This window comes from Phalaenopsis equestris, unplaced genomic scaffold, assembly GCF_001263595.1.
Source record: "Phalaenopsis equestris unplaced genomic scaffold, ASM126359v1 Scaffold000002, whole genome shotgun sequence".
Taxonomy (NCBI): domain Eukaryota; kingdom Viridiplantae; phylum Streptophyta; class Magnoliopsida; order Asparagales; family Orchidaceae; genus Phalaenopsis; species Phalaenopsis equestris.
In genome coordinates this window covers 41,912,612-41,938,652 of record NW_018164444.1, presented here as the reverse complement: position 1 = coordinate 41,938,652, position 26,041 = coordinate 41,912,612, and the positions used below count along the sequence as shown (strand labels likewise).

Below are 26,041 nucleotides of genomic sequence, written 5' to 3'. Positions count from 1 at the left end.
GCACAACACTTTGTACATTTTCATTCATACATTTAAAGTTCCTACATGAGCATAAGTCCTCATATGCTTATATTGGATAATGCACTTGCACTTGTATATCCAATACTCTTACATGACTTTATGTTCCCAAATGCTCATGTCCAATGTGAATATCACATGTTGGCTAGCCCACAAATCTTACCTAGTACATGACTCCTAGTATGAATCATACCTCTTACCATTGTAATATGTTGCCTAGCACATAACTTCATCTAATATAACATATCAATATAACATATCACTCCACCTCCACTCCACCTCCGTGCACAACTTTACCTAGCGTAAATCATACCACCTAGCATAGATCATGCCACCTAGCACATGATTTCATCGAGCATATTACATCATTTCAACTTGGTGTATGACTTTACCTAAAATGAGTCATCTCACCTAGAATTTATGGCATCGCCTATCATTGACATAGACATGTTATGTTATGTCTGCACGACATACCTACTATCATGATTATGTACTTCATTGATTTTTGATTGCTTTCACATATAATCTTTTCATCTCGTGTGATCATGCTTAACAAGTAAATTACATGTATTTTTATTATACATGTTACTCGATGTAGGTACTTATACCTAACATGAGTCATAACACCTAGCATACATCATGCTACCTAGCACATCACTTCTTCGAGCATATTATATCACTTCACCTCGGTGTATGACTCTACCTAACATGAGTGATGTCACCTGGCATTGACATAGACATAATATGTTATCTCGACACAATCATACAAACTAGCATGATTATGCACTCCATTGCTTTTTACTTGCTTTCACGTGTAATTGCTTCATCTCATGCGATCATGCTTAGCAAGCAAATTAAATCTATTTCTACATGTTGCTCCATGTAGGTACGTATAACTAGCATAGTACTCACATCTATCATATCATCTTGTGCTTGTTATGAATGCTCATACCTTGCTACAACATCCATATCATACAAATCATTATTCGTGTTTGATATAATTGCTCACACCTAGCTTGAGCAGTAATATCATGCAAAACCACTATGCATTTTGCATCATCCTCGCCTAGCAAACTATAACAACAACAAAAACAACAAAACTTTTATCCCACTAAGTGGGGTTGGCTACATGAATCTTTTTTCTCCATTATGTCCTATTTAGTGTCATATTTTCATTTAATTCACATAAGTTAAGATCATTTTTTATACAATATGCCCGAGACATCCTAGGTCTACCTATGCCTTTCTTAACATAAGTCGAATCTAAAACATCTACTCTTCTAATCGAATCATCAGATGGTCGACGTTTGATGTAATCAAACCATCTAAAACGACTATTTAATCTTGTCCATCTACACCAACCCTATCATGGATATATTCATTTTGCATTTTGTCTCTAAGTGTAAAGCCTCTCATCACCTAATCATTCTCATCTCAGCAACACTTAGTTTTATGCTTCTCATTTAAAGGCCAACATTTAGTGTCATAGAGCGTTGCAGGTTTCACCACCATCTTATAGAATTTTCCTTTCAGTCTAAGCGGGACTTCTCTATCACACAATAGGCTCGAAGCATTCCTCCACTTCAACCAACCAACTTGAATTCTACTAATAACATCCCCATCAATATCACCATCACTTTGAAAATTGGACCCGAGATATCTAAAGTGTTCACACCTTTTAATAATTTGATCACCCATAGTTACATTTTTGCCACTATAGCTACTACCACTAAAATTACATACCATGTATTCAGTTTTAGTTCTACTCGAACGAAGGCCTATAGACTCTAAGGTAGACCTCCATATTCAAGTTTTTCTTGAGCATTTTCCCTCGTCTTATCCACGAGAAGGATATCATCAGCAGAAAGCATACACCAAGGTACATCCTTCTTTAAGTGTCTGGTAAAATCATCCATAACTAAAGCAAAAAGATATGGGCAAATCACCTTTTTAGATGTATGACGCAATGTTAGATGCAATGTTTTAATGAGCCACCGACAATGCAAATTATTTCATTGTGATCAGCACGTGTATGATTGTGTTAAGGAACAAAGAAACTTAAAATATCACTTAGTTTATCAAGATATATATATATGAGATTATATGAATAAAAATATATATTTTTGTATTAATACTATCATCATATTTTAAACATATTTTAAAATTAAAACAAATATTATTTTGACCATAAAGAAGGTCGACCCTTAAAAAAATATTTTGCTTAAAACTGTCATCTCCTAGTGGCATGTTTTAACTTTCTTGGATCTTTAGTATGGGGTCAATCTTGGTGACCCCATCAAAATTCTACACCCAGTTTCAACCATACTATTTGCACACGTAGATATATGTAATTAGAGCATCTTGCTTTTAGATGTCTATTTAGATTACAATAGTGTAGTTAGATTTTTCATATGTATGGCTATTATTTTACAATTTGCGCCTAGTCATGCATTTTGTGTTGTTTTTTATGTGTTTACTGAGTGTAAGATATGTGCACTAGCATTTTAAGAACGGTCTTCTTATAGAGTGTCATGTCCAGTAAGAAGAGTCATAATTTGAATTGTCTCTAATGCAAGCATTGCTTGGCTCACCTCCAGCCCGACATGGTTCGTTACATTGCATGAAAGAATCTGTGCTAACTTTTGATTGCACGTGAAGTCTTTTTTTGAAATTTTGTATGTATTTTTTTTTATTCTATTATATAGTCCAAGTCTATATTGGAAGGTACGAGCAAAGGTTCCCATTGCGCTTGATATGCAGAACAATATGACGATGACCAGGAGCAGCTTACACATGATTCATACTTTAATTATGATTTTATATTATTGTATAGACATCAAGATCTGATATATATATGTGAATTCTGACTACATCCTTTTGCCTTTCTAGGATATGCTTATGTTGTTTATTTTTTATCATGTATCATGTTTATTTGATGCAGAGTGTTGAATTCTCTCTTTATGTATGTAGATTGTCTGGGCTTTTCTATAAAAATTATGTATGATAAAATCATTTCTATAAAATCTTAAAAAAAGATTTATCATAAATAAAATTTAGGATCAAAATTGGAACACTTTAAAATGAGCACATTATTTCAAATTTTACTTTTCTTACATGGCATTCAGGCCGGATTTAAAATGGCTTCATCTTGCATGAACATATCTCATGTCATGATAATAGAGCCTCCACATTAAAGATTTTCCTAGATAATTGCATCATATTTACATGTCCCAATAAGTGCACTCGCTCTTCCAAACTGACCGACCAAGCATATCCTTTTAGCAAGAATAAAATTGATGTCATATTTGGATAAAGGGAGACCCGAGGGATACCCCCGATGATACTCGTCTTATCCTTTTAAAGATAAATATGTGAAAAAAAAATATTATCGTCCAATCTTGGCCAAAAGACAGTAGGTTAGGAAGATTCCTACTATCAACCTTACTGATGCCTATGCTTGAGTTAAGGAGGTTGTAGATATAGTTCTGGAAGGAGTTGTACCTACAGTTGATCCTATCTTAAATCCACCTCAAGTAAAACCTGAGGTAGAGCCTGAGATAGATCCTGAGGACGACTTCTCTGATGGCTTCTCTGACTTGTCAGAAGGCTTTCTCGATGATGATGACCTCCTTGGTGAGGAACTCTATCATAATGATATAGCTTCGCATCATGTCATGATTATAACCATTAGAGTATGAAGGTCTACTTCGGAACATCCTTCCCATGATCTCGAGGAGGCAGAACAATAAGAGCTGACCAAAGATCAAGATATTGCCACGATTGACCATGGGAATAAAAGTAAATGATGAATACATTACTCATCTCCAAAGCAAGATCACTATTTTAGTTGCCCAAGTGGCAACATTGCAAGTCAATAAGGTAACAAAACTAATTTTTTTGTCCATTGTAATGTAATAAATTTTGTCCTACTAAAACTGTTTACAAGATAAAGGTAAGGATATCATTACCCAAGAGGTTAATGATCATCTCAATGTTTTTGATCAAGGTAACGGAACTGAAAATTCTTCTGGTAAAGTTAATTATAAGGTGTTGGCACATCTTAAGAAGTTGTTAGCATCTTTAAGCATAAATGAAGCGCTTAGGTTATCCTCTGAGCTGAGAGACTTTAATAAAAGCCTGCTAGAGCCTGAAATCTTTCATGTTTATTACTCCGAAGAAAGGATAAAGGAGCCAGTTGTATCGGAAGATGCAGTTGTCTTCTCCTTCTCTGAAGAAGATATATTTTTAGGCACCAAGTATCTCAGCCATACATTATATGTGACGACTATGATATACGACTCTTTTGAACCGTATACATGTCAATCCTGATGCTTCTGTAAATATAATTAGCATTTGTACCTTTGAGTTACTTTTCTTAAGTTGAAGGAGATTATACTTGGATAGAATCATGCCTGATGTCTTCAATGAGAAGGGTCAAAAGACCTTAGACTCGATAACCCTAGCACTTCAATTTGGAGAGTCTAGGAGTGAAACTAAATTTCAAAATATTGATCGCAATACGTCCTTTAGAGCTTTACTCGGATGCCCTTGGATACAAAAGTATGAGATGGTGCCTTTGACCTTACACCAATGTATTAAATACATGCATGAAGAAAAAGAATTCTTCATTTCAAGTGATATTCAATATTTCTCTATTAATGAGGTGGGTATTTATGATGATGTCGAAGATTATGTTCCGACTAAGAAGGTGTCCCTACCAACCTCGAATATCATAGGACACTCATGAGCCCCTCCCCTTTTAGTTCTCTCTTGGTCAAAAATAAAGAAATAGTTAAGCAAACGAAAAAGAGTCATGCTCCAATAATACCAAGACATATTGAGTTTTCCCTACTATTATCTTATAAAATAAAAAAAGAAATTGAATCTTATAATGATCCTGAATCAGATGAGGTCTCGCAAAAAACTAACACCAGGAGTTTGTGCAGTCATGATGGTTCAAAATTAGCCCAAGATCAAGAAAATACTTGTGAGGAGACATCTTTGAAGCCCTTGCCTGAAGATTTGTTATCAACATTTCTAGTCTCTTGTTTGTCTAACTTATTCTTGATAGATGTGTTGGCTATTGAACTAGTGCCACAAGGCCACTACAAAAACTTGACAGCTACAAGTGTATCAACAGGATTTTTTTGTGTCGCCTAAATTTAAATGTAGAGAGAAAGGTATTTCATTTTGTAAAGTTGATACACATGTAACCAAATCTGATTCAATGCTTATGAGTGATAATAATGGAAAACCAGACGATATATCCCTCTCTTATTATTATTTTCCTCTTATAATAAGCGCCTTTAGACAATGATTTATTGCTCGAAAAGTGGTATGTTCGTCAAGCCAAACTGTGCAAGGTTATGTGGCAAAATAGAGCCCCTGAAGAGAAGTTTGGTTTATGATATGTAAAAAAGTCAGATAAAATCAAACTTCTCATCGCTTCATGTAAAACGGTTTCTACATTTGAAGATGATGAGGTTATCGCCTTTAATGATGAGGAAATTGAAGTCAAAGACATTTGGAGGATAGAGTTTCCTCGACTATAGACGAGTTTATCAAAATCCATTTGAGTATGAAAGACGATCATCGCTCTACTTTTATAAGCAAACTTTTGTCAGGTTCTTTGGCTGATAAAATCATAGAAATCTTGATGAAATTTTGTGACAATCTGGCCTAGAGTTATGTTGAGATGCCCAGATTAGCTCCAAATATAGTTAGCTATAGATCTAAGTATTGCTCGTGTGAAGCAATCTCCTCAGAGAATGCGGATCGATATAAAGCAAATTGTTATCAATGGTACTAGAAAGCTCATCGAGACTGGTTTCACTAGGGAAGTATCATATCCTATATGACTAGCAAATATCACGTATGTTTGAAAGAATAATGGAAAAGTATGATTTTGCATAAACTTTCGGAACCTAAAAGACTTGCTTGAAATATGTTTTCCTCTTTCGATACCAAAACTCATAATAGATGTTGTCACCTCTCAGGTAATATTTTCTTTCATGAATGGCTTTTCCGGCTAAAAACAAAATTTCGGTGGCCCCAAATACATACGGCATTTTGTACCCCTATCGATATCTTTTGCTATAAGGTCACGCTTTTTGGATTAAAAAATGTTGGGGTAACCTATCAACGCGTTATGACACACATCTTCGATGACTTATTACATCACAAAGTCAAATGTTAAATAGAAGATATAGTAGTTAAAAGTCGTTCCAAAGAAGATTGTACCTCGAACCTAAGAGCTGTTTTAGAGTGCTTTAGGAAGTATAATTTGAGAATGAACACTTTGAAGTACGCATTTTGCATGTCTTCTAAGAAATTTATGGGCTCATTTAGTTGATCTCCGTAAGATTAAGCATGTCTTCTAAGAAATTTATGGGCTCTTTTAGTTGATCTCCGTAAGATTAAGGCCATCATAGATATGGAACCACCTAAGTCTTACGCAGTTGCATTCCCTACAAGGGAAACTCGCATTCATCAGAAGATTCATTTCCAATCTTTTTGGTCAATATCAATTATTTGATGCATCGGCTAAAAAAGTTATATGTTTCCATTGGGATAAAGCATGTCAAAATGTTTTTTTACGACATTAAGCTCTATTTACTGAATCCACCAGTGTTAGCAACTACGATACCAAGAAAACCTCTCATTTTATGTATTGTCGTCATAGATGAATCTGTAAAGGGTGCGAGGTCAGACTAATGAGAAAGGACTTGTACAAACTTAATCAACGTTTCAACCTAACAGAAATGAAATATCCGCAAATTGAAAAAAATTGTTCGTCATTTCATATTTTCAGTTTAGAAATTAAGACATTATATGCTCTCACACCATATAAACTTAATTTCAATGGTAAACCACTTACATATTTGACGACCCGTCCCACTTTGGTCATTCGGCTCGCTAGTGGGTTGTGATTCTATTACAATTTGATATTTCATGTCCCTCAGCGAGCTGTCAAGGGACAGGCTCTCGCTGATTTTCTAGCAGCTCATCTGATCCCTGCAAATTCGTTACTATGATTTTCTAGATTAAAAAAAGTTAGTCATTGATTCTCCAGAATCAAATTTATACTTTGATGGAAAGTTTTTCTTAAAAGAAGACACATCTGAAGCTCTCCCAAGGATAAAAGTTGAGATTGATTTGATTTTTGTATCCCTTGAACAAGAAATTCTTTGTTACTCGTATAGCTTGATAGAGCCACATACCAACAAAGAGGTAGAATATGAAGCTTTACTTATAGGATTGGAATTTGTCCTCCATATGAACATAAAAAAAATTAAAATGAGATTCCCAACTTGGTCAGGTGATGGGAGCCTATAAGGTTTTTAAACTCAATCTTTTATTTCATGCCATTATTGAAGCACATCCTTAGCGTGACACTAGCAAAAATATCTTATTCTTTTAATGACAAAGTTGATGTTCTTGCTAAACTAACGAAAGAACAACCAAGTCCAAATGGGGACCCCGTAACAGTGGTGATCCAAGATAGAAGAGGCTTGTCACTGGCATACTCCGAGCCTTGTCACTAGCATACTTTGATTCCTTCGAAGCTACACCTTTGGGTGTCGAAGGGATAGTCCTTGCAACTTCTGATCACATGATGATAGGCATCAAACCATTATCATATATTTGACAAAAGTAAATTCCTCGGTGATCTCTCCTTTGCTGCTCAAAGAGACCACTTTCATTTACCATCGCGAATGATACATTATATCAATGCTCATTTGAGCAAAATTGTTTACATCGTATCAGCATAGATCAAGCCCAAAAGGTCATGATTGAAGTTCATGAAGGCATGTGGATCCCACTAGCTGGGCCCAAAAATAAAAATAAAAAATTAAGAGGCTTGGCTATTATTGGTCTTCGGTGACCCTTGATTGCATAGAATGTACCAAGAGCTGTCATCAGTGCTAAATCTTTAGCAATGTACTAAATCAGCCCCAAATGTGTCGCATCTCATAGAAATATCATGGCCTAGGGAACTGACATCAAAAGGGCCTATTAACCCTCTTTCCTATAAGGGACGTTCATTCTTGCAGCTACCAAATATTCTTTTAAAAAATGGGCGGAAGTCATACCTTTAAGAGAATTAAAGGCCAAGAATGCGATGCACTTTCTTTAAAATAATATTGTATGTTGATTTAGTGTGTCAAGCTGAATCATATCAGATAAGGTTGGCCTTTAAAAATACAAAAATTAATGGATTTCCTCAACATCATCAAATTGATTGGCTTTACTCCACTATTTATTATCTAAAACTGAAGACATGGAATGTAATTGTCTAAAGGACTTCATTTAAGTAGATCTAAAATTGAATACATGAAATGTAATTTTAGTGATAATAGCTTTAGTGGCAGTGTTGTAACTATAGGTGATAAAATTATTAAAATGTGTGAACGCTTTAGATATCTCGGGTCTAATGTTCAAAGTGATGGTGATATAGATGGGTATGTTATTAGTAGAATTCAAGTTGGTTGGTTGAAGTGGAGGAATGCATCGGGCCTATTATGTGATAGGAAAATACAGCTTAAACTGAAAGGAAAATTTTATAAGATGGCGGTGGACCTGTAATGCTCTATGGCACAAAAAGTTGGGCTTTAAAAGAGAAGCATAAAACAAAGTTATGTGTTGTTGAGATGAGAATGCTAAGGTGGATGAGAGGCTTGACTTTTCAAAACAAAATGTGAAATGAATATATCCGTGACAGGGTTGGTGTAGTTTCAGTGACAGACAAGATTAGAGAAAGTTGTTTTTGATGGTTTGGTCACATGAAACGTCAACCATCTGATGATCCGGTTAGAAGTGTAGATGTTATAGATTCAACTTATGTCAAGGCAGAGGAAGACCTAAAAAGACTTGGGCATATCGTATAAAAGATGATATTAATTTATTAAAATTAAATTAAAATATGATACTCAATAAGACACAATGGCCATGGATAAAGGCTTGTTGTTGTTGTTGTTGTACTCCACTATTTATTATCTAACAAAAAACGACTTAGTCGAAGCTTTTATGAAGGTTTTGATAAACCTTGTTAAGAAAATCCTTCATGCTAATAAAAAAGAATGACATGAAAAACTCTCAGAAGCTTTGTGGGCATATTGTAATATATATCGTACATATTTATTCTCTCTATAAACACTAACTATTGGGTACAAAACAATCCTTTCATTGGAAGAAGAATTATCTTCGTTACGGTTTGCCGTGAGCAACAATATTAATAGTGATCAAAATATCCAACCTAAGTTAGAGGAGCTACATAACCTAGATGGGTTTAGGTTGCAAGCTCAACAAAACCTAGAAATATATTATGCCTGAATGACTAAAGTTTGCGATAAACTAGTAAGGCCAATAACTTTAACAGTTGGAGACATGATGTCGGTTCTACGCCACCCCATTGTGGCTTGCCGTCATAAACATGGGAAATTTTAGCTGACTTAGGAATGACCTTTTGTTATCGAAAAGGTCTATGAAGGAGATACTTATTTGTTAGTTGATGCAGATGGATCTCATCAAATATCCTCGATCAAAAAGGGATATTTGAAGAAATATTATGCTTGGGCATATTTTGTAACTGTTGTGTGAGAGTTGATATACAGAGCCTTGATGTACTTTTTGACTCATTCAATCATTATATGATATATCATTTGACATGTTGCATTTATGTATGAGTTGTATGCAATGATTGTTTATGTTTGGTAACAAATCATTTGATAAAATTCATGTTTAATACTTGATAAACGTAAAATGAGTTATGCACTTCCCTTAACATGTTTTTCGGTAACATATTTATGTGGGGGGCCGAATCAATAGTATTCCACTAACGACATATGAATATGGTTGATATCCCTACTTGAGATTGGTGTAAATCTAAACGTTTTAAGGTTAGATCACATTACTTATCTAACATCTTTTATATCTTAATTGACTAAGCCAATTTTAATTGCCTTATCAAAAACATCTTATGATTAGACCACCTTGCTTATCTAACATCTTTGATATTTTGATTGATTAGGCCAATTTTAAATGCCTTGTCAAAAGCAACTTATAGTTAGACCACCTTGTTTATCTAACCTATTTGATACTTTGATTGGCTAAACCAATTTTAATTGTCTTGACAAAAGAATCCTTGCCTACATCATCTTGCTTAATCTAACTTGTATTTAGTCAAGACACCTTGATCACCTAGCTTCTTGACTAATGTTGCACTTTAAGCAACAGGAATCACATTGACTACCTAGTTAGTTCTTGTTGAATACATCTATCGATTAGACCACCTTGGCTCATCTAGTCGATCCATGTTTAGTCGGTATATATGGATCACCTAGCTTCCTCACTAATGTACAATGCTTTGATCAATAGAACCACCTAAACTATCTAGCTAGTTCTTATTGAAAACATCTCATTTTCTAGACCACCTCGATTATCTAGCCAATTATGATTTAGTTGGGATACCTCGATCACCTCACTATTTGGCTAAATCCTGAAGCTTTACTCAGTAAGAATCACCTCGATTATCTCGTTAATTCTGGCTAAAGCATCTAATTATTTCTAGAGCACCTCGCTTATCTAACAAACAATTTAGTCAAAATACCTTGAATGCCTAGCAATTTGACTACATTTTAGTGTTCACTCAAAAAGAACCACGACGATTACATAGTCAATTCTCGCGAAAACAGCTTAAATGGTTGATATTACCACTTTAATCCAACCTTCGTATTGCCTAAGCCATCTTAATTGTCTAGTCAATTGTTATTCAGTCAAGATACCTCGATTACTTAGCTCACCTGGTTGATTTATCATGCTTATCTTTTGATGGGATTACCTCGATCACCTAGTCGATTCATGTCAAACTTTTGATGGGATTGCCCGGATCACCTAGTTGATTCCTGTGAAAAGGGGGCACCTTGTATGAAATGTCCACCTCAATTAACTAGCAAATTTCTCATAACATCCAGATCACCTAACCGGTATGACTGCTTCTTATAAAACATTACTAGGTAGGATCACCTAGATTACCAAGAAAACTTTTGTTGAAGACACATCTTAATTGAATAGGTCATGTTGGTAATCTAGCTAACCTAAGTTCAATTACAAATGATCTACTTCCAACAAATACATTGTCTTAATGATGCATTATACTTATTGGTGGTCATTTGTTGGCATCAATTTTTAATGTTACACATGTACACTTCTATTTAAGTAATATATGGGTATATTTCACTCACATATAGCTTCTCATAGTCCAAGTCATCTATTAAACCCTTCCATGGACATTTTTCACCAAAATCAGGGTTCGGTCTAGCGCCCCAACGCCAGAGACTGGTGTCCAGGCACCAGAAACAAGAGAGGGTAGCATCCACGTGCAAGTTTCAAGCGCGGGTGAGCCATCTAAAACTGTCTTATCGATTTTGGACTTTTTTGGCCAAGTCAAGCCACATGATGCCAAAGTTAATTGTGGAAAGATGGGGGATGATACAATAAAAAATTATCTTGACCCTCCACCTTCAAAAAGAGCCAATGGTACGCATAACATGTGGATTAAACTCAATACTTTATGGACTCCTGGAAGAGAATACGCCCAATAGAGCGCTGGAAAAGTTTTTTGGCTATGTTACACTTGAGTTCTCAGCATATTTGAAATATGTGGCGGCTGAAAAGAGGGGGATCATTCTATAGATTATCTTTTAGAGCTCTTGGAGAGAAGCCGTAGAGCTGGAAGGAAGAGTCGTCTTCTTCCTCATCTCCTTCTTCGTTGATTTCCCATTCTTCCTTCTTCTTCTTCATTCTCCATTTGATCTTCTTCTTCCGCTTCATCTCTTCTTAAGGTGAGAAAAAGTGAGAGTTCTTGGAGATTCCATGGAGGAGTGCCAACTTCCTTGTAGGAGTTCGGACAGAAAAAAATGCTACGGCAATCTTCGCGGTGGTGAGATTTTATTCCCCTTGTTTCTTTCTTCTACTTAGAAAGTCTTATCTAGGATGAATTAGAGTTATAAGTTAGGTTGATTTAAGAAAAATTCATAGGTCCTTTCTTTCTTGGCTCCCAATATCCATGCATTTTTCCAAAATTTTCCCCTGACCTATTTTGATTGAAGTTCTAGTAATATTGCATTTGTTTTGACGACTTCATCGATAATGTGTTTGAGCCATTACGCCTAAGAAATGAAAAAATTATATTAATTTTTTTATTCTTTAGGTCATGAGAGTTTTCTTCAAGAAAATCCCTCATTTAAGTCAAACAAATGGAGATGGGCATATTATTATGATGCATAATAAAATGTTGGTACATTTTACCATCCTTGAGCCTCAACCTATGAGAGTTCGCCTAACTAGGTTTATTTGCCAACAAGTAGGCTTAGGGTTTCATCTTCAAGTGCGTATTTGTACATTCTCATAAGCAAGTATAAATTTAAAATATTGCATGAAATGTATTTGTACTTTTGCTTGTGATTTAGGATGACATTTCTCATGAGTATGTGGATTATCATGGGCATATATAATTTTTGAAATATTGCATAAAACTATATTTTGTAGTGTACTTGTGATTCATATGTAAAAAAAATGTATTTTGCATCTTGCTTGCTATGCATATGTGAAAAATATGTAAAAAAAAATGTATTTTGCATCTTGCTTGCTATGCATATGTGAAAAATATATTTTTACGATTTGGCATTAAGCAAACGTAAAAATGTATCGTTGAGATTTTGCTTGCATTTAGCATAATGTGTCGTGTGCATATCATATTGTGCACTTGTACTCAAACATTTAATATTCCTACATTTAATATTCCTACATGAGCATATGTACATGAGCATATGTCATCATATGCTCATGTCAGATATTTACTTATCACATACACAACACTTTGTGCACTTGCATTCATACCATTTAATATTCCTGCATGGGCAAATGCCCCATATTCTTATATTGAATAGTGCACTTGCACTTGCATATTCAATGTCCTTATATGAGCTTCTATCTTCATATGCTCATGTCGGATATTTGTATATCCCATGAAGGGGCGGCTAGCACACAAATCCTACCCAGTGTACGATTCCACCTAGCATGAGTCATACCACCTAGTATAGGTCATGCCACCTAACACATGACTTCATCTAGCATATCATATCACTTCATCTTGGTGCATGACTTCACCTAACATGACTCATACAACCTAATACATAACTTCATCTAGCATATCATGTCACTTCACCTCGATGTATGATTCTATCTAGCATAAGTCATGTCACCTAGCATCTATGGCATCACCTAGTATTATCATAGACAGACCATGTTATGTCGCCACAATCATACCACCAAACATGATTCTTTACTTTATTGTTTTTTGGTTATTTTTTGTTTGCTTCCACGTATAATCTCTTCAACTCGTGTGATCACGCTTGGGAAGCAAATTACATATATTTCTACACGTTACTCGATGTGGATACTTCTACCCATCATCTAACATATCATCTTGTGTTTGTTATGAATATTCAATCCTAGCTTAAGCATCCATATCATACAAATCATTATTTGTGTTTGTTATGATTGCTCAAACCTAGCTTGAGCAGTATCATACAAAAACACTTTGCATTTTGTATCATCCTCACCTAGCATGCTACTGATGGAAAATCATCTTTTTAGATGAGACCGATGTTAGTTGCAATATTTTAATGAGCATTGCTCGTTGGTATATCACATTCAGCAACGTGAACTATAGCATTGTCATCAGCATGTGAATGATTGTGCCAAAGATCTAAGAAACTTAGAATTTATCATTTAGGTTATCAAAACATGCATATGCGGTCCAATTTTAAAATTATATATATATATATATATTGGCCATAAATAAAGTTGACCCTTAAAATATATTTTACTTAAAACCATCATCTCATAATGGCACATTACAACTTTCTTAGATCTTTACAATGGGACCAATCTTGGTAACCCATCAAAATAATACACCCAGTCATAGCCACATTTTTTTGCACAAATGTAGATGTATGTAATTAGGACACCTTGCTTTTAGATACTTATTTAGAATAAGGTAGGGTGGTGTAGTTAAGTGTTTCATATGCATGGTTATTATTCTATTATTTTCACCTTGTCAGGCATTTTATGTATTGCTTTTGTGTGCTTACTACGTGTGAGATCTGCACAGGGTGGTCTTCTAGTAGGGTGTCAAATTCAATAGGGAGGACTATCATAATTTTAACTAATTTCTTTCATAAATGCAATGCATAGGTCTACTCCCATCGGACATAATTCATTATATGTTGCATGATATAGCCTATGTTAACTTTTGATTACAGGTTGAGTTTTTTTTTTATTATTTTATATTTACTTTTTAGAAGTCATTGAATAGAGTATATATCGGAAGTAAAATACGAGCACGGGTTCACATGGCACTTCATGTATAAAACCATATGGCGAGAACCAGGAACAACATACCCACATTTTTGTTGCATAGACATTAGAATCAAGTATGTATATGTGGCGTTTGACCATATCATTTTGTCTTTCTGAAATATGTTACTGACCCAGCGGCCTCAACCTCCATTGTATATTATTTATCATATGGTAAGTCTATTTGATGTCGAGTGTTGAATTCTCTCTTTCTTATATTTAGGGATTGCCTAAGCTCTCCGCATTTGTGCTAAGGCACTTTAAGAAAAAATCCTAATAAAATTAAAAAAATTAAAAAAAAAATCCTAATAGAAGATTTAACTTAAGTAAAATTTTGGAATAAAATTTATATTCCTTTAAAATGAGCACTTTATTTCATGATTTACTTTTCTTGCATGGCCTTCAAGCCAGATTTAAAATGGCTTCATGTTGCATGAACATATCCCAAGTCATAATAATAGAAAATCCACATTAAAAACTTTCCTAAATAACTGCATAATATCTGCATGTCTTGATGAGGAGTACCCTTGCTCTTCCAAACTGACCGACCAAACATATGCTTACACGCTTATAAGGTTTTCTAGTACAACTAAGATGTTAGATGCTCCCCCAACCAAGATAGAGTGTAAATCTTTTGTGAGATTATTCTATTTGGTAGTCGGGTCATTCATTTCTCTTTCATTCCAGAGGCTTCATTGTCACTTTCTTGACATGTATAATTTCATTTCCACTAATTCATTCGAATAGGGTCATAAGGATATAAAATTTTCTTTCACTTGACTTTAGAGTTATTGAGGTTTCTTGGACGACGCAACACATGAGTTGTCAACAAGGGATCTCTGGTCGAGTTGGGTCGACTACCTCCACGACCCATTAGACTTGGATGTTTCTTAATAGTTTGGGATGGTGAATCCATGGAATCCTAGCTCGACTATATCAATGTGCTTCGAAATTCCTTACATATTTATTGATAACACTCCTTTAACACATCGTTGAGGTCATTTTATTGGCCCTATTTGCTGATGGATCGTCGCCCATTTGGGATGTGTTTATTCTCCCTCTACCAAATAGCCCTAGGTATGGCTTTGAAGCAATGGGGCAAACCTATTTTAGATTATAATATTAATCAATGATACTCGTTCACTAAATATTTAAATATAAGCAATACTCCTTTAATCGAGAGTATTTTTAGATATCCCCCAAAATGAAATTAACCAAAGGGGCACGTTCCTTTGGGAGTTACTCTTGACCTTAGAACATTGACCTTAGAACATTTGAGTCCTATACATGTTTACATACTCATATGTTCAAGAAGTATTGAAATAATTTTCCAGACACAACATTTCACTTGAGAATTCTTACATGGATGAGTGGGCTTCTACACTTAGAGACTAAATGTGAAACGATTATATCCGTGAAAGGGTTGGTGTAGCTCCAATGGAGGACAAAATTAGAGGGAATCGCCTTAGATGATTTTGTCACATTTAACATCGACCATCCAATGATTCAGTTAGAAGAGTAGATGTCTTTGATTCAATTTATGTTAAAAAAAGGTAGAAGTAGACCTAAAAAGACCTAGACATGTATAAAAAATAGACCTAGACATGTATAAAAAATTAAAAAGACCTAGACATGTATAAAAAATGATATTAATTTATTAGAATTAAATGAAAATATGACCCTCAATAAAACACAACAGAGAAAAAGAATTCAAGCAACCGACCCCGCATAGTGCGATAAAGGCTTATTGTTGTTGTAAACAACATTTCATTTAGATTATTATGATCGTAGGCATTTTCCTAGTTTCTTGTTTTGCATACCTAAAATGTGGTGTATACTTATAGTCTTAGTTTTCATTCATACTTAGATAGTCCATTGTACTATAATAAATGAGGATGAATATTATTGAGAGAATTCAAAATATTAATGTTTATATAACCGGCAGATTCGCCAATTTGAGTTCAACATATCGACATAGTTATGTGTTTAATAATAATTGGAAACTATCCAAAAATAAACAACTAGACGTACCAAATAGAATGTCCTTATAGATATGCGTCGCCGTTAGAAAAGATTTCTGACATGAAACAATGACTCTCTTGGGATGGTGCTTTATATTACTAAATATGACAGTATTCCCCTGGGTACTGCGTTATTTTGCAATTCTTTCATAAAAAAAAAATAGAGAATATAAAAAAGAATGTTTCCTTACACATATGAAATAAAACCATAAAAATAAAAAAATTCAATAGCTTGTAATATGAGATCCAATGCATGTAAAGCAGATGAGCAATTTATTGATGACAAATAAAATTAAATTGACAAGACAAATAAAACTTCCAACCTGCAAATGGTAAAGAATTTCATGATTCAATGGAAGCTTTCCTTCAATTACAAGTTCCAAATAATCCCTTATCTCACGAAGCCTAGCATCAAGGCCCTTTAACGCTGCAAGTTTACTCGTAACCTACACAAGTAAAAGCTGCATTACCAATAAATTATAGCTAATTTTTTTAGATCCAGCCTCATAAGAAAATTTAGAAAATACCTCTGTAGCAAGAGTACTAACAGTAGTATCTTTGACATCCCTCAACAAATGTTCGACTCCTGCAACAGATACGCAGAAGGTTTAATATATTGTAGTTGTGTGAAAAAATTATGATCTTTACAATAGAAAGGTATGCACACATCCTTCAAATCGTAAGTAAATGGAGCAGTTCATTATTTTATTTTTTTCCAAAAACAATAAACAATTGTAAAAATTAGCTGAAGATTTCAAATTCAGCAGCATCATGGGAATATACCAATTTCTTCGACTTCATGAGCAGCAATTTCAGAAGGCACGTGCACAAAAACCTTCTGACTTTTCTGGGTGGCATTCTGCAACCAAATCCAAATATCAACAATAAAATGGTTTTAATTATTAATCTGCTTCAGGATAAAGAAAAGAAAACATCAGAAGAAATTCTAATGCACTTGAATCAGCTCACCTCCTTAACCTCTTCAACAGCATAGTAAGCTTTGGTAGGTATTCCCAACTCTTTAGGTTGGACATCAATAATGACCAAGACAGGATTGTGCACATAACTGAAATAATAAAGTGAAAGGTGCAAAATCAGCATTAAGAAAATAATACTGTCCCTCAAAGTTATAAAGTGTAAGGTGTCAAATCAGTATTACAAAAATAATAGTCCCGAAAAGTTTACTCCTTAAATATCCAGTTAATAAAAACTCCACAAACTTGCCATAGAAGCAAGCAGAGTTATTGAACTCAAGTTATTTCTAAAATTAGAAGAGATTATTGAATAAAATACTTTTAATGCCTCTTTGTTAAATGGTCAAAAATAATAGATTGCTAATCAAAATAGAGATTTTCAAAGCCACCCGAGGTCACAAAAAACATTTCAACTGTTCAAGATACAAGATTCTTTTAAGCATAGACACACGTGCTAGCACAGCAACAAGCTTCAAGTGATCGAATTATTTTTTGTTTATTATTGTTGTAAAACAAACATGAACTGCTGAAAAAGATACAAAAGAGCACTAATCAAGACCTACTAAGAACTAAGAAAAAAAAAATTATTTGGTAAAAGAAAGGTACTACGGATCTTTAAACCCCCGGAAAAAAGAATTGATGAAGCAATCTTACTCGGTAAATAGAGCATGAACGTCCAAATCATTCTCACGCAGCTTTGGGCCTGTGCTATACCAACCAACAACATGTTCCTTTGCTAAAAGTTCACAGATAAAAATTTTCAGCATAAATGCCATGAAATAAAATTCATCAGTCCAAACAGCGCAATATTTCATTGATGACTAGCAATACCGTTTATTCTCTTGAACATAGAAAACATCGCCTCATGATAATTATGATCCAGGAACCAGATGCTTGAATCTGTCTCATCTTCTTCAAAAGGCACTGCAAAAATACCATTAAGGAAATACTAAGCCATTATGGTTGTATAGTCGGTATCCTATATCATATTAACCAAGTTAGCAATATTTTCAATAAGCTGAAATATTTTCTAGTTTATGGGGTCCTTTTAATAAATAATTCAATGTAATGGATAAAATTCCAAAGGGAAGTTTGAACAATTAAGACAAGATTGGTTGCAAAAGGCTTTACTCAAAAGGAAGTTATAGACTCTAACAAAACGTTTTCATCCGTCTCATAAAAAGACTCCCTCAAGGCAATATAGCACTAGTGAACCATGCTGATTCAAACTTACATCAAATGGACAATAAGAAAAAATTTTGAATGGTAACTAAAAAGAAAAAATTATCAAAAAAATTGGAAAGGATAATTTGATCTATATAATATGGAAGTTTATATGTGATTTGAAGCAGGCATCTTGCCAATGTTATTTAGATTCTGATAAAAAAAGTTAATTCCCTTGACAATAAGGAGCATAGATTTTATCAGTTTATAAGCCTCAAGATTAATGTGAGTAAATTTATTTCCAAGTCTTTTAAATCAACAGTATTCTACAATCTAATAGTGGCATGAGGTTGCTTGATAAAGCTATAAAGTTTCTCATACAAATGATATAGAAAATACTTCTTTTCTCAGGGGCCATTCAAATGCATTGTGATAAATCCTTAAATCCTACAGATTATTTGTACCGTCTCAGAGAGCTTATACAGATCATGTGTTATAGGTTTAACATGGAGGATTTCAAAACTGGAGATGAACTGATTGTGAAGGATGACAACCTGTGCCTTAGTCTCAAGATTATACAAACTAACATAACCTTTCAGTTAGAATTTTGGGATGATACCAGTCAAATTCAAAACAAGATCAATGGGTTGCTGCTAAGAAAGCGATGAAACAACAACAACAACAAAAAAGAATTGCACCTTTAATAATAAAGAAGTGGTTTGTTTGGAGTTAGTTGATTATTCATAATCTGATTTATTGTTTATAAAGATAAACTATTTTTATTTTGGGGGAGAGCAATTCGCCAACGGTTGCGTGATAGGTTTGCAAGTGATCCTAATGCACTTCTCACTAAATCATCATGATGGTTGTTATTGGTCATCTACTCCGATGGTTTTGTTAAGATGGGAGAAAAAACTTAATTTCTCGATTACAAAATGCCGACTTTATATCTATGCCAATATATATTTCATGTGATAATAAAGTTTGACCATTATTTTCAAGAAAAAATAACAGCAGTGATTCTAAACATACGTAAACCAAGTTTCTTATTATTAGAGATTGAGTTGAAAAAAAAAACGATATTTAGATCAATGACATTGATATAACATATTAGCTGGTTCATTATCAAAGCTTGGAGAACCGTTCTTCATAAAACATGTGATACCATGGGTTTATTTGAATCCTTTGATGTATTTTACACAATTTGTGTAAGGATAAGAAGAAAATTCATAAGAGAATAGGACATTTGTTCAAAACTATAAAACTTTAGAGAAAATTTAAAACTCAAGTAGTTTTGAACACACATCTTCTTCTATCGAGTTCATATCCCGACACAAATCATATCAGGATGCCTTGATACATTTTTACCTTATTAGTATGTTTTTGTTGAATGTTATATGCTTTTTTTTAATAAATATCAAATTGATCATGTTTTTTTAATGCATGAAACAGCTATGACTTCATGAAGACTTCTATTAATGTCATTTTAAGTAAGATCACATGCAGATGAATATGCCTCATGGTTGACACTGAATTTGGATAAATCTTAACATAGTGTTGAAGCCTCATGTTCTTTTCTTATTCATGATGCAGAAAAAAAGGAAGCATTGTTACAGTCATTGAAAATTTTATCAAGCCCTATTGTTAAGTCATTCTATACATGGTTAAAAAGACGCTGAAAAAAGTATGTTGGATCACAATTTCAATGTTATTTTCTTGCTAAAATAAAAATAGCAAGAAGTTAAAAAAATTACCTACATTTGTAATCAAGAAACAATTCATATTTATTAAAAGGCACACTGATTGCCATACTTTAATGTTAGAGATTTTTTATAAGATTAGGGCCGTTTGGCGCCACATTTTTAGCGCAGCGCGGCCCCACAAAAACACTTTTTTTGTTTGAAAAATGTGACACGGGGGCATTTTTAAGAAATTCGGACGAAACGAGGGTAGCAGGACCCCGCGGTCAGTGTTTCGTATTAATTTCTCACCTGTCTTTTACTACCTTATCCCCTCCCTCCCCTCTCTCGCGACTGAGCTTCTCCCTCCCCTCTCTCGCGACCGAGCTTCTCTCTCGTCACCCTAGAGGTAAGATCCCTGCTCGCCTCCTGCTCGCCTCCTCCCCCTGCTCGCCTCCTCCTGTCTGATCCACGGGTTGTGGTTCGTCCCTGTTTGGCTTCTTTGCTCTCCCTATACCCTCTATTTTTGTTGTTGCTTGGCTCCTTTGCTCTCCCTCGACCCATGGTATTCTCTACCACTATTCTCTGACATTATGATTTTACGATGATTTTCTGAGCTCCATGCGGTTGTTAATTTTCGTCTAATTGTTCACTATTATTTGATTTTGCAATTTTGCATTGGTGTTGGATTTCCTTTATTGTTGATAGGTTGATGGCTTTTAGTGTGAATTTGGTGGGGTTGTGGGGGTTGTGGTTGTGTTGTGAGGAGTACTTGTGTTGTGATTATGTTGTGGTTGTGATGTGGTGAGGACTACTTGTCCTGTGGCTTGTGTTGTGGTCGTTGTGGGTTGGGTGGTTGTGAGTTGGATGGATGTGTTGTGGGTTGTGGTGGTTGTGTTGTGGGCTGTGGTGGTTGTGTTGTGGGCTGTGGCGGCTGTGTTGATTGTTGGGTTGTTGTGGTGTTGTGTCTTGTGGTTTGGTGGCTGTAAAATGTGTGTGGAGGTTTGATTGGGTGTTTGTGGTGTGGTGACTGTGGGCTGAGTGGTTATGAAGTTGTCTTGTGGTGTGGTGGTTGTGGGTTATGTGCAGACATGTGGTTGGGTGGTTGTGGGCTGGGTGGTTGTATTATGGGTTGTGGTGGTTGTGTTGTGGGTTGTAGTGGCTGTGTTGTGGGCTGTAGTGGCTGTGTTGTGGGTTGTGTGGTTGTAGTGTTGTGGGTTGTGTGGTTGTAGTGTTGTGTCTTGTGGTGTGGTGGCTATGGGATGTGTGCAGAGAGGTGGCTGGGTGTTTGTGGTGTGGTGTTTGTGAGATTGTGTCTTGTGAAGTTGTGGTTGTGGGTTGTGTGTAGATATGTGGTTGAATGGTTGTGGTGTCGTTATTGTGGGTTGGGTGGTTGTGTTGTGGGTTGTAGTGGTTGTGTTGTGAGTTGGGGTGGTTGTGCTGTGGTATGGGTGTAAATTGGGCAACGTTTGATTTGTTTCCTTCCAAACAACTTCTACTTGAAAAGGGGTTGGGCAGTGTGGTATGTTTGTAAATGAAGCAAAGTTTTAATGTGATAAACTCCAAGGAATAAGAAAAAGATATTTATAAAATAGTTATTACAAATGATTGTGGTTGAAGGTGGTTGTGGTGCCTGTGGTTGTGTCGTGGAGATGTGGTTGTGTTGTGGAGGTGGTTTGTAATAAAATAGTTATTACAAACAATCCATATTCTTGTTCTATAGTTCCTTCTTACACAAAAATCCAGTCGAAAAGAATATGCATCAATAAAAAAAAACATCACTAAATTTCAGAAAAAAAAAAAGCCATGAAACCTTGCCATGAAACCTTAAAAATCGCACCCATGAAACCTTAAAAATCGCACTGTATTTATCTCCTAGAACAAAAATTCTAAGCAATTGAAAGCACGAGGATACAAACTTGATACATAGTAGAGGATCAAATAAAATATATGTAGAAGTCATACCAGCGTAGCTGTTGGATACATCGACGACAGCCCTGGAGGAGCTACCAAGAAGGACACCGACAACTCGCTTTCGGGGGTCGCGGGCGACCCTGTTGTAGTTGTCGACGATGCTCAAGAGAACGAGAGGGTGCACAATGACCTTCTCGATCGGCCGTGATGAGATCTGCTGCGTCTTTATGACATCCATAGTTGTCGCCGGCCTCGTCACAACCCTAGTTGCTTAAGCGGACTCCCGGAGTTCCGAGTACCAGAACAAATAATATCCGGACTGGCATTATACTTGAATTAAATAGTATAATAAATATTAAAATTATTTTAATATAATTTAAACTAAGGAATGATATAAATATTTGATAAAAAAAAAATAAGTTTTAAATATAAATAACATTTTTAATAATAAAGAATTTAAATTTTGATATAAAGCTCATTAAAGTATAATTATACATGTATTACAAATACATAAATAAATATTTATAATTATTAAATATGTTTGAAAATTTAAAATAACAACTATCATATAAATATATAATTATTAAAATAATTTAGTTGTTGAATTCAAAACTATCTGAGAAACACGTCTAAGGAATATAGCGCGAAAAAGAAAAAAAGAGCTAAGAAAACACCGCAATGAATAGTAAAATTACGAACGTTTATTCCTAAAATAAAATCCCTTTTATTTGTAGAAATGGGGACCATAAAATTACATATATACCCTAGTAAAGTAGGTACGGTATGTGGTATTTTTTGGGCAATACATAGTTGTAAGGTCGGAGCCTAAAATGGTCTAATCGGGTTATGATCCCGGTGGCCATGGTCGAAGGGCTGATCGGGAGGTGTCGGCTGCCTGTTTAAGAGTCGTGCGGCTCCTGCCATATGCCCGACCTAGATGAGGAGATCCGGTGGATTGTCCTTGCTAGGTTCATCATTGTGACTCTTTGGGAGAATTATTAACTTTTGTCGTCACGGTGTTAAGGTAAAGTTTCTGACTAACGTATGCATAGGGGTAGAGTCTCCGAGAAGTGTCTTAACCAGCATCTAAGTGCATAGGGTAAAGTCTCTGACTATCATATGACTTTGACGGGGTCGTCAAACCGGCCGCGTCATAAAGATCCAAGGTATCTAAAACATATCCAAAGAAACGCGTCTAATTTTCCTTTTTTTAATAGTTTTTTAATTTATTGTTACTGTTAATATTTTATAGAACATGTTCACATTAAACCATCTGGCAGACTCGTTACAAAAATAAATGATTTCAAGTATAAGAAAATATCGTACTAAGAAAATAAGATAAATGATTTCAAGTATAAGAAAATATCGTACTAAAATCAGTAATTTTTCTGGTTTAATTTTCTGGCCGGATGTTAATTTCATACGAGGAAGAGAAGATTTAACTGCTTCTTTTTTTGAATATGAAAATAAATGAGAAAATATAAAAATTATTTGCTTTTAGTACAAGTTGTTTTGTATTGCAGTAAGAAAACAGTTTTGTATTATAAAATAATAATTAAAATTTTTATTTGTTGTATGGTAAAATAATGTTGGGTAATAAACTTGAATTAAATGATTTCTTTTGTTATTCATTTAATCTATGCTTCTAAACTCCAAAATTTGGTATGTCATATTTGATTAACCGTTTGTTTGCGTATTTTTTAAAATACTGTCTGCTGCGTTTGAGTTTTTTACACTAAATGCAGGCTGCGAGTCGACCTGCGAGCCGCATTTCAGGATAAGCTGTTTATCCTAAAACGCACAAGCTGCATCAAACAGACCCTAAATTAGTAGACAATGCAATGAAAATTAAAAAATAAAAACAATGGAAGTATTAGAAACTATGATTAAAATCTATTTAAAATCTTTTTCTATCATATTTAAATATAGAATTATCTAACTATATTTTATAATAATTTACTTAAATTCTTTAATATGTATATTTCAAATGCTAATTAAATTTTTGGAGTAGAATGGGAATCGTTTTTGGCCGGTGCAGCACACTTTAGACTTGTTCAATAAAATTGTCAAAATTTTATAATCGTATAAAGTACTTCGTGTATAAAATATAAACTATTAAAATTTGAGCAAATATTTATGTCCAGAATTCATAATTATTTATAAATCTGAAATTTTACTCCCGCAATATATATCCCTCTCCAACGAAAAATTATCTCATACGGACACCGCATGCAGAGATGCATGTGGTATTCGATCCCCACTGTCGATCACCGCAAAGTCTTATTTCAGTGGCCCCAGTTTTAACATTTTTTTTTTAAATGATTGCAGTGATCGACAGTGGAGATCGGACATCACATACATCTCTCCATGCAGTGCCGTATGAAATATATTCCCTCTCCAACATAGCTTCATGTTATTCATGTATGGAGTATATTCCCTCCCCAACATAGCTTCATGCAGTGTCCATATAGATATAACTTCATGTAAATTATGAGCATTTACCTCTCACGCCTAAACTTTCATATTTACACGCATTGCGTTTCTACCTTTAATAGCACTATTGTTGCTAAAAAAGTGAAAAACACTTCTTCATTCATAGATCTAAACGCCACTATAAAACGCCACTATATTCTAAACGCCACTATATGCAAATAATAAAGTTTAGTTGTGAGATATGTAAATACATAAGAATTGTGTGCTACTAATGTAAATTCCCCTGATTAATTTATGTTTTTGCACTATATAAAAGAACATTTTTGGAGCTCTTCATGCACATCTGACGTCGAAGCGTTTTAGCTTGTCATGAAGATCACACGGGCACTCAACGCTTTAAATTGAATTGTCGAGTTCAAATTAGTTAGTACTTTTCACAACATGGATGCACCGACAATCATTCGGGCCAATATTTATGCTTGAGGAAAGATACTTTTGATTAAGCACAAACAATTCTTTGCTTTTTGGTTTTGGCACATTACATGCATATATACCACACTACAAATACATCAAAATTTTGATTTTAATATTTATACTGCCCAAAGTTTTCATATCACATTAAAACTACTATAATTTCTATTTTTAACAAGTGATATATCTTTTCATGCGTTAATAAGATGATATTTAAATAAAAATTTAAATAATAGATATTAGATGTAAAAATACGTAGAATTGATATTAAAGTTATACCGATGGCTCTTCTAAATTCATCCTCTCACGCCTAAACTTTCATATTTACACGCATTGCATTTCTATCTTTAATAGCACTATTGTTGCTAAAAAAAGTGAAAAACACTTCTTCATTCATAGATCTAAACGCCACTATATGCAAATAATAAAGTTTAGTTGTGAGATATGTAAATACATAAGAATTGTGTGCTACTAATGTAAATTCCCCTGATTAATTTATGTTTTTGCACTATATAAAAGAACATTTTTGGAGCTCTTCATGCACATCTCACGTCGAAGCGTTTTAGCTTGTCATGAAGATCACACGGGCACTCAACGCTTTAAATTGAATTGTCGAGTTCAAATTAGTTAGTACTTTTCACAACATGGATGCACCGACAATCATTCGGGCCAATATTTATGCTTGAGGAAAGATACTTTTGATTAAGCACAAACAATTCTTTGCTTTTTGGTTTTGGCACATTACATGCATATATACCACACTACAAATACATCAAAATTTTGATTTTAATATTTATACTGCCCAAAGTTTTCATATCACATTAAAACTACTATAATTTCTATTTTTAACAAGTGATATATCTTTTCATGCGTTAATAAGATGATATTTAAATAAAAATTTAAATAATAGATATTAGATGTAAAAATACGTAGAATTGATATTAAA

The 26,041-nt window shown here is 34.4% G+C and overlaps 1 protein-coding gene across 1 annotated transcript in view; it reads right to left on the bottom strand.

Moving 5' to 3' along the window:
* LOC110037341 (26S proteasome non-ATPase regulatory subunit 7 homolog A) overlaps window positions 1-22,501 on the bottom strand; it is a 34,465-nt gene extending 11,964 nt beyond the window's left edge. Inside the window, exons 1-7 of the mRNA XM_020741971.1 lie at window positions 22,243-22,501; window positions 18,266-18,358; window positions 18,089-18,170; window positions 17,430-17,526; window positions 17,244-17,319; window positions 16,988-17,046; window positions 16,784-16,906 (exon numbers count right to left, since the gene is read on the bottom strand). Of these exons, the coding sequence (XP_020597630.1) occupies window positions 16,784-16,906; window positions 16,988-17,046; window positions 17,244-17,319; window positions 17,430-17,526; window positions 18,089-18,170; window positions 18,266-18,358; window positions 22,243-22,429 (717 nt within the window). The 5' untranslated portion in view covers window positions 22,430-22,501. The remainder of the gene's footprint in view (window positions 1-16,783; window positions 16,907-16,987; window positions 17,047-17,243; window positions 17,320-17,429; window positions 17,527-18,088; window positions 18,171-18,265; window positions 18,359-22,242) is intronic.
* Window positions 22,502-26,041: the final 3,540 nt, after the last annotated feature.